Here is a 17415-nt window from a genome sequence, read left to right as displayed (position 1 = left end):
ATCATGACAGAAATCTGGTCTACATTACCAAGTTGTCACTTAAAGTGAAAATGTTACAATGATTCTTCAACAAAAAAGTTCCCCCAGCCTTGTAACAATGATTTACACGAATACACAACACTCAGTGCAATTTTAATTTAGTTTGAATTAGCTTCCACAAGCACACCACCCCCAGTAGATTAGTACTCACAAGTCAAACACAAGGTAGTGAAATCCTTCTTCCGATATGCTGTCATGGAGACGAACTGAAAAAAAAAAGTTTTCCATTAAGCTTTGGCAATTCAAACATTTGACTTTATAAGCAATGCTCATTGAATGCTTAAATAAAGGGGAAAGTTGTTAATGCACGTCACACAAAACATGATTACTATAAGCACGGGAATGAGAAGTCTTTCTGACCATGCCCTTCATACTTGACGGCATTTATTGCACTAATTATCCTGTTAGTTTGCCCACGTGACTTTGGTTCCTCGCACACTCTACATATTGCCACAATTTATGACTACTTATAAGTGAAAATATATCAATTTCCTGACTTGTGTGATACTTCCTAAACTTATTGTGAGACCAATAGTAATGTGCAATGAGCAATAGGCTATTCACCCCTGAAATTTGCTTCCCCGTTCTCACAATTCAGTTAACTTTTCTCTTTCACTTGCCCATGGTCCATATCCCTTTGTACTTTGCCTGCAGATTGATCAAGCTCAGCTGCGAAAACTTATTTCAGCATCCATAGGTTTTTAAGGATGGAAATTTCACAAATTTCTCTTTTATTAATTGGTTTTATCCTAAAACAGTTTAACTTTAATTTTCAGAGAACACCATCTTAGTCTGGATTCTCTCACCCAAAGTAATGGCTTCTTCATGTCCAGTCTATTGGCCATTAATTTGATCATCCCTCAATCCACTATGCTCAAGGGAAGCTTATGCAGCATGTTCTCAAAATTCTGATAAAGCTGTCCTGGCATATTGCTGTCAAACAAATGCGGTCAAGGGGTGATATCTAACAAGGTTGCTATAATCCAAATGACTCCTCATTCAGGCTCGACATAGGAGAGGCATCACCTCGTCACCTGGAATTCCAAATCCCTCAAGTGATTTTCAAACTTACCTGTCCATTGTCAATAACAATATATCCCCAGTGATCATTGGCTTACAATTCCTGAACCTGACAAGCTCAAATTCCAAACAAGAGCGGGCCAACTGCAAGATATGTTCATGTCTTGCATTCTTCAACAAACCAAGGACTCGCACAAAGGGAAACATATACAAGATTTTGATCAAATCTGTTGCTTTCTACCATCTTCTAGTTTTTGTTTTTTGCTCAGGAAGTTAGAGAATACAAGGGCATAGCACCTGACCTTTAGATTTTGGTGACTCAAACACCCACTGACTGCAGTATCCAAGCAACTTAACTACTTAAGAAGCAACTGTTGTTGAGGACAGTGGATGTTCAACACCCGATTACATTCAAGACCGAGGAGGACTGATTTTGGGTACAGAAGGGAAACCAAGGAATGTAGGGAATATGGCAAAGCAACCTTCAGGAATAACATGCACCTAGTTGTTCTGTAAACTCACAGACTAATGTTGAGTCCACAACACATTCTTGTTGTTTGACCTCGGAATTGGCACAGAATAAATATGACATTTCTGAGCAAGAGGTTAGGGAAGGGGAAGAGTTGTGCGTTCAACAATTTAAACCATATGCCTAGTCTGCGCACATAGTCTTTCAAATGTGGTGATACAAAGCAGAACACATCCACTTTAGTCATCTCTCTGGTTTGGGAGACTATGTGAGAAATGAAAACACATCATTCGAGAAACAAGATTATACTGAGGGTTCTACACACAATGAACCATGGATTGGAATTCACCAAACTCATTTGCCCCTTGATTCTTTTTGACCAATGAGAGATAAACACAAACCCAAGTCATAGAGGCAATGGCAGTGTCTTTAGCCTAACTAATAGTCTTCATATAAATGTGTCACACTCTTAAGAAATGCATTTTGTCTTCAGGGCATCCCAAATCGCTTTACAAGCATTGAACTCCTTTTTACAGCAAGTAATACAGGATGCAGAGCAGCCACATCTCAAAAACTGCAGTAATAGATAATGTTGTTACGGTTACAGTGCCATTTTTGTGACACTGCTTAAGGGTCAAGCACTGGCTTGGACACAGGGAAACTCTCCAGTTCATCACTGAGCAAATTCATCTGAACCTATCTGCCCACGTTAGAGCTTAAATGGAGCCCAAATTCCACATCTCAAATATAAAACAGCTCCCCAATGAATGCAGCACAAGCTCAGCCCCGCAAAAACAGATTTCCTTAGAGATTTTATGCTGAAGACTATGGAGTGGGATCTGAAGTCATACCCGTCTAATTCAGAGGCAGCACTGCTCCCCACAGAGCTATAGTCAAGCCCCTGTTTCTGCTCCAGTATGTGCACGTCAACCTCCAAGCGAGCAATAAAAATCCTGTTAAGATTCTCTATTTCCTTCTTGTTTCCATGGACACCGTCTCATTGCTGCAATTCCAATGGATAGCGCACATTACCCCCAAAATGCCTTTCAAGATCAGACTGTGAAGCACTGACCAACCTCTGAATGACCCACTGATGTCCTACGGAATATTTGGTACAACCAGCTCGGCAAAAGCACAGATTTTTCATGTGTTCAGTTCAGAAAGATTACTGGAGTTTATGCAGGTCTGCTGGCAATCTGCTTTTAGATTAGTTAACAGCACAGCTTGACTGCACTGAAGGGAGGAGAAAGGGAATCAGTATTCCACAGTCAGACCTTACTGATCTCAAGTGACAGAGGAACAACATTACATCCTACTCCATGTAAACAGATAGGACAATGCAAAAGGAACACAGATTTCACACACTGATGTAAATACTGACTTAATATCACTACAGCAAAGTGTGACCACGACCATTTATAAACAACTGCACTGGCAGTTCTCTTCAGGGTGTTAATGTCTACAATCTCATTCCTGATGGAGCACCAAATTATCATTCCAGGCTGTGCGCATGAAACAGAGGCTTTTTTTTTGTTGGCAAACAAGAACACGTTACAGGTTACCAAAGGTGTCTCGAGCCATCAGTCATCATCAGAGAGGGGTGAACATGAGATGCAGAATGAAGTCACTGGCTTTGACCAAGAAATAGACCCAATACACAAGTGGGAAATATGAAACACCTCAATCTTTTAAAAAACTGAACAAATTAAAAGCTGCAACTATCCAAGGCTTTTGACCCTACACTTAGACCACAGACTTCCCAGTGCAGCGCCAAAGGTGAAAGTTGGAGAACATTAAACTGATTTCTTTCCTCTCCACTTAATCATCAGAGGAGCAAAATCCCCAGGAACACAAGGTGGAACAATCTTTTACTCTGTTCGATGTTGGTGTTAGTCCAGGAGGGTCTCAACTGCAGTACGAGGGCTAAACATGATCAACAATTAGATGGTTGTCAAAGAACGTTGCCAAGGTCTCAGCCATCACGAGTCAAAGCAATTAAAGCACCAAGGAGACGATCTGGCCCTTCATGCTGCTGATGGGTCCCTCAAGGAACTAGCCAATTAGTCACATTGCACTGTCATCTTCCCATGTCAGCAAAGCACCCTTTAGGTTTTCTCCCAAGTCATTGCTGATACTGCCATTTCAGACAATGCATTCCAGCAAAAAACTGACTACTGAGAGTGCATTGCACCTCTGGTTCTTTTGCCAATTACCTTCATTCGCTATCATCTAGTTTAAGGTCCTCCTACCACTCGAAGTACTTCTCTCCTAAATTAGTCCATGAAAGTTTGGTGTTATTCTTTTGATGAATCTCACCTTAACCTTCACTGTTCTAAGAAGGATTCCAGCTTCTCTTGTCACACTCTCATCCCCGCCTTCGTGCATGCACAGTCAGAAGTCACACTGTACTCCTGTACTTGGAGTACGCATGACAATAAAACTTAATTCTAAATTCTGAAGCACATGCTGGTCAAGGTGGTAATGGTCATGGATTTAGAAGGATCTTCAATGAATTTCTGCACTGCAACTTCAAGCTGGTACATACTACTGTTAACCTGAATCATTGGTTGAGGGAGTGAATGCTTGTACATGTGGTGCCAGTCATGTAGGCTGCTTTGTCCTGGATGGTGTCAAGCTTCTTGAGTGTTGTCAGGGCTGCACCCATCCAGCCAAGTTGGGAGTATTCCATCACACTCCTGTCTTGTGTCTTGCTGATCGTCAGGCATCAGGGAATCAGTAGGCAAGTTACTTACTACAGAATTCCTAGTTTATGACCTGCTTTTGTAGCCACGGTATTAGTGGTCAGTTTAGTTCTATTTCTGGTCAATGGTGACCGATTGGACATTGACAGTGAGGGATTCAATAACAATAATGCACTGAATGTTAATGATTCTCTATTGCTGGAGTCCATCAGTGCCATGCATTTGTGTGAGATGCATGTTACTGGACAGTTTTCAACCCACAACTGGATATTCCCTATTTATTGTTGCATTTGAACATGACTGTTTCAGGATCTGTGGAGTTGCAAACGTGCTGAATATTGTGTAATCGTACCCCATGTCAGACTTGATGATGGAGGAAAAGTTAATGGTGAAGCAGGTTGGGCTGAGAACAATACCCTGAGAAATGCTTGTAGAGATATCCTGGAGCTGAGATGACTGTCTTCCAATGACTCAGTCATCCTCCTTTGACTTCAACAAACAGAGATTTCACTCTCCATGATTTTCACGGTTTCTAATTTTGCTAGGGTTCTTTGGTACCACACTCAGTTGACTGCAGCCTTGATGTCAAGTGCAGTCACTGGCACCTCACCTCTGGAATTCAGTTCTCTTGCCCACCTTTGAATTAAGGCTGTAATGAGGTTATGAGCTGAGTGGCCCTGGTAGAACCCAAACTGGGCATCAATGCTGCTTGATAACACTGTCGATGACACCTTCCATTTTATTACTGATGATTCAGAGCAGAATTGTGGGGTGGTAATTGGCTGAGTTGGATTTGTCCTTCATTATGTAAAGGACATACGTGAGCAGGTTTTCACACGCTCTAGAAGATGCTGGTTGTAGTTGTGTTGCACAGGTAAGCCAGGGGCATGGGAAGTGCTGGAGTACAGTTTACAGGACTATTACTCAAATGTTGTCTCGACCCAGAGTCTTTGCAGTATCCAGTGCCATCAGTTACTTCTTGCTATCAGGTGCACCCAATAGAATTGGCTGAAGACTGGCAGCTGTGATGCTGGGGGCAACCGGAGACCAATAAATTATCCTTTAAGCACTTCTCAGTGAAAACAGTCCCCAATGTTCAGCCTGATCTTTCACAATATATACTGGATGTTTAAGGGACCTCTCCGTACTGAGTTCTTCAATTGTCCAATACCGTTCATGACTATATGTGGCAGGATTGCAGGGCTGAGATTGGACCGATTGAGAGATTGCTTAGTTCTGTATATCACTGACTGTTGGTGCTATTTGACACACAAACAGTTCTGATTTGCAGCTTTAATGGGCTGACACACTATGGTCCTGCTCCTAGCATGTCCTCATACACCTTGTATTGAACGAGGTTTGATCTCTTGGCCTGGTGGCAATGGTCGAGTCAGACATATGCTGTGCTATGAGGTCGTAGTATCACAGTTCCAAGGAAAGTATTCTCTCAAAACAAGAAATTCATCTCCAGAAGGACTGTGCAGTGGTCCCTGCTTCTCATAGTGTCATAGGATATGTGCATCTGTGGCAGGCAGATTGGTGAGGATGGGGTCAAGTATGTTTTTCCGTCTTGTTGATTGCCTCACTACATGGTACAGCACCATTCTAACAGCTACAGAAACACGAAAGATAGGAGCAGGAGATGGCCATTCAACCCCTCTAGCCTTCTCTGCCGTTCATTATGATCATGGTTGATCATTGAGTTCAATGCCCTAACTCCCCAGGAAGTAGTTGATGCCAAAACACTGAATGCATTCTAAAGGCGACTAAATATAGCACATGAAGCAAACGGGATCAAAGGTTATGGGGAGAAAGCAGAATTAGGCTTTTGAGTTAGACAATCAGTCATGATCGCAAAGAACAGCAGTGCAGGCTCAAAGGGTCGAATGGCTGCCTGTTTCTAATCGCAACCTCCCACAATAACCCTTGATTCCTTCAACCTCAAGAACAATCTGTCTTCTTTCAGACTGACCAGCTCAGTGGGTAGACGCGTTGCAGAGACAGACAGTGACAGAGAATGCAATTCCAAACCCAGAGTACATTATGCTTTTGTCGCATCTAATGTTTTCTCCAAATGGCGTTCAGCATCTGAAACAAACAAAGCCTTCTGCACCAAAATCATCAGTTTTGTTAAAAGATAGCGAACCAAGCAACTGAGTCAGCGTCAAGAAATTGGCATTTCCTGTTTGATTTACACACACACACGATCATTTCACTGGTTCAGAAGGTGAAAGACTCAGCTACTGGTTAGCCAGCTTGGAAAAACCATCAGGCAAGTCCCTGGAATGAAATATATTTCAAAGGTTGCTTCTAAGCACCTGAGCAGCAAGGAGAAGGGAAAAAAAGGCTTTATACAAGAGTACCTGGGAAAAACTGCTCTCATTCCCACCACCTGGCAACTCTCCTCCTCCTCCTCCTCCTCCTCCTCCTCTCCCTCCCCCCCCCCCCTCCCACCTGTGTCTTCTCATCTCTTGAAAGAAGATCCCAGTGGCAAAACAACTTGGGAAAATGACCATTTACTGAGAACTCTAGGATTCCGCAAATCTCATAGCCACTCGGGAAACAAGATAAAAGCTAAGCAGGCTTGGGCTTCAACTGAACTCTTGCAACTCCAGGACTCAAAGAACTTGTACGAGGGGGCACAGCTACAAATTGAGGGGTGATAGATTTAATACAGATGTCAGAGGCCGGTTCTTTACTCAGAGAGTGGTAAGGGCATGGAACGCCCTGCCTGCCAATGTAGTTAACTCAGCCACATTAGGGGCATTTAAACAGTCCTTGGATAAGCTTATGGATAATGATGGGATAGTGTAGGGGGATGGGCTTAGATTAGTTCACAGGTCAGCACAACATCGAGGGCCGAAGGGCCTGTTCTGCACTGTATAGTTCTATGTAACTTTAAACTACATTTGCCAAGATCTCCCAGTTTCTGCCAATCCTTCTTTTAACATTACTCTCAGAGTCGGTGTGTGCGCTTGATGTCACATTTTAATTTTTTTTTGCTCAGGGCTAATAAGAAATAAAACAGGCAACCAAGAAAAGCTTGGAATTAGCTTCTTCATTTTAATCTAGTTTACTAGATTAAGCTTTAATTCAAACATGCTAGTTACTTGTTAAATGTTGAATGAAAAATAAAAATATTTGTTCTCACTGAACAAAACGGGGTTGAAAAGAGGAGAGACAACTGTCCTCCTGACCGCCCATAACAAAGCCTGCACCGAGGATACACTTGTTCCTCCGGCTTTCCCTCCCTGAGCCAATTGTGTTTTCAGATTTCTGGTGTCCCGTTCACTGCATGTGATACAATTTGGAAATAAGTCATCTGTGTGATTTACTGAATACCTTTTTCAAAGTGCAGAAACTTGGCTATTGAAGTACCCTCACTATTTCAAAAAGCTGTTCCATCAATAACACTTGCCTTCAACTTCAGCTTTTAAGCACACTGACAGACACATCAAATACAGTACACATCAGATCAGAACTAGTTGCTTGATTACTCAATAACAGTTTTTTTTTGTTGGAACAAATATATCCGAGAGAATCTAAATTGCATAGCATGTTTATTTCAGGCATAGAACATGGTATTATTTTGAGGTCCTTCGAAACACGTCTGCACCATCTGTGAATCCACATCCTAGCTTGGTAAATGCCTTGGAAATGACAAAAACAAACGATGATTACTGATTTTGGCCGAAAGCAGATGGGGTTCTATGTTCACGACTGATCAGGCCAATAAGACATCTTGCCCTGGGGAGTGAACAGACTGATCATATTGAACCCAAGACATTAGCTTGGTCCTTTTATATAATCAGCAGGGCAGAGAGAGGACAGAAAGCTCTACTCAGGAATGAGAAGCAAAATCTGAGTGCAGTCCAGGTTCCTGGGTTTGTGGTCAGCTCCTTGTAAAGTGCAGGCCCACATGATTGTGGCCAGTGGCAGAGAGAAGTACTGCTCCATGGACAAACCATGGCAAAGAACAGCAAGCCCGTGTCTGCCACACCTCGTCCCTTATTTCAATCCAAGAGCCTACACATGTTCGCTGTAATAAAGAGCCAACAAACAAAATTCTCTGAATTGTTTGTCAATAAACCTGATCACCATCAGTCCTGAACTGTGCAAGGAAATGACCATAAACCACAACAGGGTCCAGTTATTTGTCTGTGCAAAATGGAACTATCAAGAAGTACGTCAAAGTTTCAATACACAAGAGTCAGCAAAGTTCAAGTAACCCCTGAAATTTCTGCACTGTAAGAATCTATATGTTGCCCCATGAAAAGGCTTCTGCATTGATTTAGCACACTGGAATTTCATGAAATTACATCTCAGACATTACCACCCTGGAGTTACATCTGTGGCCACAGCAACGTTTGTCTGTTCATCTGACTGATGGATCCCCTTCCGACTGTGGAAGATTCCAAGTGCTTAGATGTTTGACAGAAGCATAATGAACGATCAAGCTTTCTGAGGAGCTATGTGAACAGATACCAGAAGTCTGTGCAGAGAGGTAGATTTGAATCAATCTGTTTCAAGTGACCTACTCCATCTTTTAAAATTTCTTTATGTGAAGTGGAGATTCAAAGGAGGACAGGAATCATGGCAGGCAGATTTACAAAGGAAATTTACTCTTTGCGCCTCCAAAGCTTAAGGCACAGTCACCTTTGGGAATGATGAAAATTTCATTTCCACAGGAAACCAGAAATGGAAGAAAGCAGAGAGTCGTGGGCTTAGAGGCAGTTCAATGGAAGACTGCAGAGCCAAGCTGGGATTTGAAAGTAATGAGAATTCTCATTTGCTGGGGCTAGTCTGGAGTACAGATGATGAGGCACCATCTTCAATTAAAATATAACCCCAATGAGCATCATTTAAAGCTTAAGCCATATGCACTTTGTTTCAGCATAGGTATTAATTATCATGTACAGACGGAGCTTCACACTTCAGGATGTCGTGACAAGAGAGTAAACACTTCGAGCTAAGGCGTGTTGCATTGCTCAGTCACACTGAGATCTGAAACCCAAGCATACCATCCTCCACGGCACCCACTGGGAACAACTCCACCCAATAACCTCCCACAAGTTATCCATTAAGGCAACACCTGGCAATGCTCAGCTTCACAAAGTGAGAGACACAACAGCACGGAAAAGCTGAAGTTAGTCACTATTTGCAACTGAATCAAGTGCTGGGATGCAAACTGAAATCTTTTCTAAAAATACAAAATTTTAACATATTGCATGGGGAATCTGAGAGATCTCTCTCAGCTTTCTGGAATTCACGCTAAAAAAAATCTCAAACAAGGCTGGAATAGCAATGATGCACAACCGACGCTTTGAGGCACAAATTAATGGAAAATGGTTATCTTCCAATACCAGAACACAAGGCAACATGTTTCTGTTGTCATGGCTTGACATCAATGAACATTCCACTTATGCAGGAAGTTGTGAAACAACTCAAGGCACTGGACAGGAGAATGGATCCAAAACCAATGAGGTCTGGATTAAGAGAGATGACCGGCACTACGGCAAGACTTTAAGGGAGCTTTTGAAGGGAGGAAGAGAGCATTAAGAAATTTCTAAAAATGAACTATAAAGGAGAATTTGCAAAAGATGCATAAAATGTGCGTTTCAAACTTCAACAATAACTAAACATCAGGCTCAAAATTTTGAGTTGTCAAAACTTAGGAAGCAAATGAGAAGGAGCAGGAGACAGGGTGTGAGAGAGAATAGAGGAAAGCAAGAGGGAAAGAGAAAGAAAAGCAAGCTTTGAGATGATGGAGGAGTGAGTTGATGAGAAATGAGATGGAGGTGGAGAGAGCGAAAGACAGAGTAAATCAGACAGTGAGTGTCCAAAATTCTTCCAAGGAGTGTGGCTGTCATCCAGCATTGGCAACCCATCATGGAGTGGTCACTGAAGGCAGTTAAGAGACAACAACATTGACGTGGGTCTGGAGTCTTATGTCAACCAGACGAGCTCATGACAATACATTTCCATCTCCCAAGAACACAAGAGAACCAGACGGGTTTTTATGGTATCATTTCATCGTCAGTGAGGTTAGTTGTAATACTGGATTTTCTTTTTCTGAAATCAAATTCCACCATTTCCCATAGCGGACGATTACGACTAACATCACTGCAACTTGACCATCTCCCCTTAATGTAAAAGACAGGAGAAAACATCTGAATCTCCAGAGTCTGTACTGGAGTTCTTAAATGATGTCCAAATTGGAAACATCTGACAGATCCCCAGAAACTATAAAACAAGTTACTTTCACATTGCCCCACTTCAAAAAACAAGTTACTGATGATTTATTCCAGAAATGAGAAAACAACTTGTCGGTTAAGAAAAAAGTCATGGACAAATAGCCATCGAAAAGATCTTTTGTCCAGATAGATTTAGAAAGACAACATTTGGTATAACCGAGTAGATAGCATGTTATTTGTCGCATAACTGATTGAAACAAAGTATCTCAAAGTGGTTCAAAAAGATTATCTGACTAACCATAATTTTACATTTAAATGTATGAATTGGACATTCAGCAGAAGTATAAATACTTCACCTCAACACTTCAACAAAATAGTTTGGTTGTGAGGAATAAGTTACATTACTAAGGATGAACAAAAGCCTTGATGGCACACAGAAAACTGAGACAACAGAAAGCTCTACCCTGAATCCAGTCGAGGGAATGCAGGAGAGCAAGGCATCACAGAGTACAATTGCTGAATCTGAACTGAAATCTGGAGTCGGACTCACAGTTTGGACAGGGGTGATAGATGAAGTGAGCCTGTATCAGATCGATTGTAGGCAGCAAACGTGCGGGCATGCTGGCAGCTCAGCTGGTTCTCCACAGGGAGTAACTCAGCTTTACATGGTTGCTAACATCAGCTGCAATCAAATGGAGGAGCTGCGCACGGGACAATGTGTCCTCACACCTCTGAATTCATGCTTGCAGGCTTAGAATTTTGTTGCAACATTGAAACAAAGTCCATCTTCACGAACATTCCACACAGCACCAAGGGCCTGATGTCACACAACAGCGAGGTTATTGCTGTCTGGGAAAAAAAAAGGGCTACCATGCAGGTATATGGCTGTTAAACACCAATGACTCAAACAGTCTCTGACCTCTGAAGTTCATGAAAGCCAAAGTCAACACGTTGCAGAAGCGAACACCAGAAGATGGTGGCCTGCATTTATTATCCATCCATCACTGCCCTTGATCTAAATGGCTCACTCAACCACTTCAGAAAGCAGTTAACTGCTGTGGGTTTGGAGTGACAGTTTGGTCAGGCCAGATAAGGACAGCAGATATCTTTCGCTGAAAGACATCAGTGAAGCAGATGGGTTTTTACAACAACAGACAATGATTAGGTGATTGCCATCACACAAGCTTTTTAATTCCAGAGTTTTCAAATTCAAATTTCATTATCTGCTCCACTGGAATTTGAACCCACGTCCCCTGAATATTATTGACTCTCGATTATTATTCTAGCAACATTGGCACTACATGTGCAGGGAGTCTAGGATACCTTCAGCTGTGCTTTCATTTGCCTGAGAAATTTGGGCTAAATGGCTGCTCCCATTTAATCCCGAGATGAGGAAGTATATTTTTCTCACCGGGCTTTGAGAGAAATTCTTTGGAATTCCCTCCCTCAAAAGGTCGTGGATGCAGAATCTTTAAAAACGTTTAAGGTGGAGGTAGATAAATTCTTGATGAGCAAGGGGATGAAAGACTATCACTGATGTACAGAAATAAAGGGTGAAGTTAAGATTTGATCAGCCATGATTTTATTCAAAGGTGGAGCTTGAAGGGCTGAGTGGCCTACTCTTGTTCCTTGTTCATAGGATAATATGTATGAGGAGGAGACAAGAAGAAAACAAAGAAATTAATATTTGTGATAAGGAGAGAAAAAAAGTTAAAATCAACTCTTATTAATCGCCTTTTGAGGCTGACTTCCTGCCAACAAGTTTAAATCTACAATCTAGCTCACTGAACCAAAAGATACATTCAGCTCAAGGAACCCCAGGCAGTGTGCTGTCATAAGGAAATGTCACATCTCTTCCATTGGAACAATTATGTTCAATTGATTTGATTTTGTCTCGCAAAACAGCTCTGTGGCTCCAGTGAAAAGTTCAAACAGGCATTGCATAAGAGGAAGTCCGCCATTTTCAGACAAAAATATGTCTGCCTGATCTACCATCTGCACAAACAGCTCAACATTCAGCCCACAGGCATTCACAAAGTTAACACTTTCACAGCACACAGAGGAAATGTTTTCAGGTTTATCTGTTCTGTCACAAGAAACAAGATAGCTAGCAGGACACCCCAGTTAGCTGCATCTGCCAGCTAAAGCTTTCAAAAGCAAGGTGAACCATTCATGTCAATAGCTCAGAAGGCAGCCATTGTTCACTGAAATGATTTGTCTGTCAGTGACAATGCAGGGAGGAAAATAAACTTGAAAATGTATCATTGATTCAAAACCTTTCAGTGTGGCGATTGGGAACTCTTTTTTTAAAAAAATAGAAGCCATACAAGATAGTGCTGTTGGACAGTGGACAGACTGACATCAGGTTTCAGCTGAGCATTAGAACATAGAACGATACAGTGCAGAACAGGCCCTTCGGCCCTCCATGTTGCGCCGACCTGTGAAGTAATCTAAACCCCTCCCCCTACACTATCCCATCATTATCCATATGCTTATCCAAGGACTGTTTAAATGCCCCTAATGTGGCTGAGTTAACTACATTTACTACAATTCTCAGGATGTTTTGGGTTCCAACTCCACTCCAAGTCTCAACGTAACTCCTAATGGAGGCTCCTAATTCACTGTAACACAGAGGGTCTTTGAACAAATGTAATGCAATGGCTTTGCAATGAGCATTGTTTGCTTTGTTCCTTTTTGAAGATGTCAACTAGTGCCCCACACACACACACACACACCTAGTCTAATGCGTTTGCTGCTCACAACATGGATTCCTTTACGTCAGGGGAACAAAGTGCAGACTGGGCGACTGCTTTGCAGAAACACCTACATTCTGTTTGCAAAAATGACCCTGAGCTTCAAGTTGCCTGCCACTTCAACAGACTACTGTGTTCCCTTGCCAACACCTCTGTTGCACGCTTGCAACAGTGCTTCAGTAAAGTTCAAAGCAAACTGGAAGAACAGCACCTCATTTTCGGCTTTGGAATCTTGCAACCTTCTGGACTCAATATTGAGTTCAATAATTTTTTGGCCTGAGAACCTTCTCCCATCTCCTTACCCCAACCCCAACACACCAGGTCCTGCCATCACATAGGCTGCTCCCATAAATAACCTATTAACAGCAACAAACAAACCCCATTCGCAGTTATTCATTCTCCCAAGCATGACTTTTACCCATCCCTTTGTCTAACTGTTTTTCTCTGAGCCAATCTCGACCTCTCATTTCCTCTTGAACCCTCACCCGACCCTTTTGCTAGCATTTGTTGCAAATTTTTCCTTCCAACAATCAGTTCTGAACAAGGGTCACTAGACCTAAAACGTTAACTCTGCTTTGTCTCTACAAATACTGCCATACCTTCTGACTTCTCCCAGCAATTTCTGATTTTGTTTGCAATTTCCAGCATCCGTAGTTCTTGGGTTTTGTTTCCTTTAAAATGTACAGTTCAGAAAATGGCCATTCAGCCCTTTCTGCCTGGACCACTCTTTGGAATTAATTAGATGGTGATAACGACAGATCCATCCACTTTTGTCTTGAATATGCTGAGTGAATGAACACCTCAGTCCTCTCTGGGGTAGAGAATGCCAAAATTGCACAACCCTGCAGGTAAGGAAACTTCTCAGCTCACACCTGAATTAGCCCCTCTCAAATGTTAAGCTCAACCCATGAAACACAACAGCTTTCCATCAGTTGCCATGGAATCAACATGTATCACTTGGTTCAGTGATTCATAATTCATTCAAGCACTTAGCTGATTTCCATCAACCCATTACTGTGCACGATGAAACCTGCCACGTCCAACATCTCATTTGCCACTGCTTCATTCATGGCTCAGTGAATTAGCACACTTGGTTTTAACAAGACGAACAACTGAATTTCTGCACAACAAGAATGGCTAAGTAAAAGCGAACAGTCTGAAATGAGACTCAAGTGACATAAAAGGGATTTCAAAAGTATGAATCTGGCAGTGGGCAAACAGGAAGCTGAATTTGTGAATTGTCTCTGGAACTCTGCTGCTATCACAGAAACATGGATCAGTCTGAACAGAAAGGCCCCCTGTAACAGCACAGGGATGCTCACAAACTCCTCGCAAGTCTTCATAGATCCGTCAGGTTGTTACGTTTCCTCTCGGCTTGCACTTCAAGGAGCACAGCACCAATCACGCTTCAAAACGTAACACAATCCATTCATGTTATAATGAAGGAAAACTACATCTAGTAATTTCTCATGGGATATGCGCCATCCTGAAGTTCTGGTAAATAAGGTTGAATGAATTGCCAGGGAAGTAACATTTCACACAGGACCAGGGCCTGACTTGTTCACTCTGATTTTACAATGACAGATCCTGTCAAACTGCTCAGTCGTTAAACAGGTTGCTTAATTGTTTGAAGAAGATCTTGAAACCATGTCCATAACTGTTCATTAGTGAAATACACACAGATTCGGCCATGAGGCAAGAGGGCTTTTCCATTGTCCCAAATCTTGGCAAATTTACTGGAGAATACATTTTCCCATCAGCATAATTCACATCCATGAAGAGCACCAAGTCCCATGGAACATCTGGTGCTCCAGGTTCAGAGAATGCTCCAGGTCTGAACAGTCAGATGTTATCAAAGGTGCCTTTTTGAGGGTGAGGTTTGAAATCTCAATGTAAAAATCCTCTAGCCCAATCTCAAAGGACAGGGAGATTTATTCCTGGTGCCCCAAACAATATAGATTCCTCAACTAACAGCACTGAACAACACTTCTAAAGTGCCATCACTGCTGTAATGGAGCAAATGTCAGAGATCCACATCATCCACAGTAAGGCCTGATAAACAGCAATTACTTGTTTCAACGCCATTCACTTGTCTGGGTTCCAAACACTTTGATAGCATTACAAATCGAAATTCAATTCAACCCAGTGTCTAAAATTCTCAGACTACATATAGTCATTGTCTCTCTTTGTTCAATCCTTTTGTCTTGCACCATCTTTCCCTTTGCCATTCACACTCAACTTACTTTCTACTTACTTCTTCTTCAGGGGAGAGCTCAGATGTGGCGCTATCAGCAGCACTGGCATTGGACAAGGAAGGCAGAAGGCCTAGGGAAGCAGTTTTGTCAGGGTCTGGAGCACATCACAACCGTCAATCACAACGTATTGAAACAAGGGGGAGGTCAAAGCCAATTTTGTGCAACAGGGATAAGAAAGCAGGGGTTTGAACTGGAAATAGTGCAATATGTCTCCGAAATGAATGGGCCAGCTGAGGAGACTGAACAATGGGTCACAAGAAACAATACGTCAAGAGTCGAGTCAAGCACATGGAATTTTCGGAACCAATGGGCAAGGTTCAGGTACAGTATATCTAGAAATGATTTTTGTTTTCTCACTATTGGCCAATGGGAAATGGGTATTGCCAGTAGCAAATCTATTATTGGCCATTCCTAATAGGTCTGAAGCTGGGTGGCTCACTGGGCCATTTCAGAGTGCCGTTAACAGTCAACTGGAGTCCAGACTCCATCGTTCCAAGTCCCATGTCAGCTAGACCAGGAGAAGAACAGGCTTCCTTCTTTTGGGGGGTCTTTTATGGCAATTGACAGTGCTACCATGATCACATTCACTTTTAATACTTGATGTTTGAATTCAAATATCGCCATCCGCCATGAAGGGATTTGAATCCATGTCCCAGAATATTAGTGTTTGGCATTCTGGACCATTTCAGAGACTTTACCACAGCACCATCTCCCATAAAATATTCTGTGATATACGAGTGAAACTGCTATTTTGTTGAGTGTCACTGTGACAGAAGCACAGTGCCAGTAGTTTAAGATTAGAGTTTGCAGGAAAAGAGACCCTCCAACCGCCAAGTTAAGTATTAGTCAAGTGGGAATCCCACAGATAGTACAAAACTCAGTTGAGGAGAACAGATTGAGTTCCCACCAACATCTGTCAGTTCAGTCTGTCACTCAAACTTATTTTAAAGGGTACAGCATTATTTCAACAGCAGTGCATTAAAATTTCAAAATATTACTGGCATTTGTTTCCAAAATAATAGCACAATAAACAGATATTGAAATATGAAGAATGAGCTTTCTCACATGATTCATTTCAGAACATATAAGACAATTTAAATTAAGATGAGAAACCTTTAAAGTGTCAGATTGTGTTGAAAGATTTGGCATGTTATTAATCACCTCAAGTATGAAATTACAGCTGAATCTTGTTAAGGACAGCTCCAATGGGTTGTGTGCTTGTTTCTGAAAGAACTGTGGGGGCGAGCTGCTGTCAGCAGCACAGACAGCTATACAGGTCTTGAGCGTGCGCTATTTAAATACTTCTGTTCCAGTATTATTAACTGCTCCAAACATCAGGAGCCTTTCACACCTATAGCATGCAATCTCACAAACATAACGACTCAATTTGCAACATTCCCGATCACAGGAAATAGTTTAGTCATGAAAAACGTGGTTAAATAGCCCTTTATTTTAATGGTGACCTTCAGTTAATTTGGCTACAGTACTGTTACTTGCAGACATGAGTCCAAGCACTCTTTCTCCTCAGGAAGATCAGGGTGGCCACCGCACAGGGTACATACCTCTGTCGCACATGCAAAATGTAACTGAATTCGCTTTATTGTCACGTGTACTCACACGAGTACGGTGAGCAGTTAACAGGTTGCCACTTATAGTACCATCTTAGGTACAAAGATACCTCGATACAGAATCTTGGTACGAAGCAGAAAAACGAAGAAAACCAAATTAAGAAATTAACCATTACAGTCCTTCTGACTAACAAGTAGAAAAACAAAGGAATTCAGGTCAACACCACAGTCCCTAAGCTCCTGGCCACAGTGGGCTCCATTTTGCCCACATCCGCTGCCACCCGCCTCGGGGTGCTTGCTCCTGCTCTTGCCACCAGCACTTCAAGTCACAGGGTGCTTTCCCATGTTTGAATAAAGTTTTGATGTTGTTGACAGCCTATCTTCTATTATGGACAGTTTTGGGCTGTTTACCTAA

At 42.1% G+C, this 17415-nt stretch overlaps 1 protein-coding gene across 39 annotated transcripts in view; it reads right to left on the bottom strand.

The window, feature by feature from the left end:
• LOC125448018 (calcium/calmodulin-dependent protein kinase type II subunit beta) overlaps positions 1 to 17415 on the bottom strand; it is a 246823-nt gene that overhangs the window by 136874 nt on the left and 92534 nt on the right. For all 39 annotated transcript variants that reach the window (XM_048522902.2, XM_048522904.2, XM_048522905.2 and 36 more), the window contains exon 4: positions 191 to 245. In XM_048522902.2, coding sequence (XP_048378859.2) covers positions 191 to 245 — 55 coding nt within the window. The remainder of the gene's footprint in view (positions 1 to 190; positions 246 to 17415) is intronic.

Source organism: Stegostoma tigrinum, chromosome 40 (assembly GCF_030684315.1).
Source record: "Stegostoma tigrinum isolate sSteTig4 chromosome 40, sSteTig4.hap1, whole genome shotgun sequence".
Taxonomy (NCBI): Eukaryota; Metazoa; Chordata; class Chondrichthyes; order Orectolobiformes; family Stegostomatidae; genus Stegostoma; species Stegostoma tigrinum.
The sequence above is the reverse complement of the archived record's forward strand: the minus strand, read 5'-3'. Positions and strand labels throughout refer to the sequence as shown.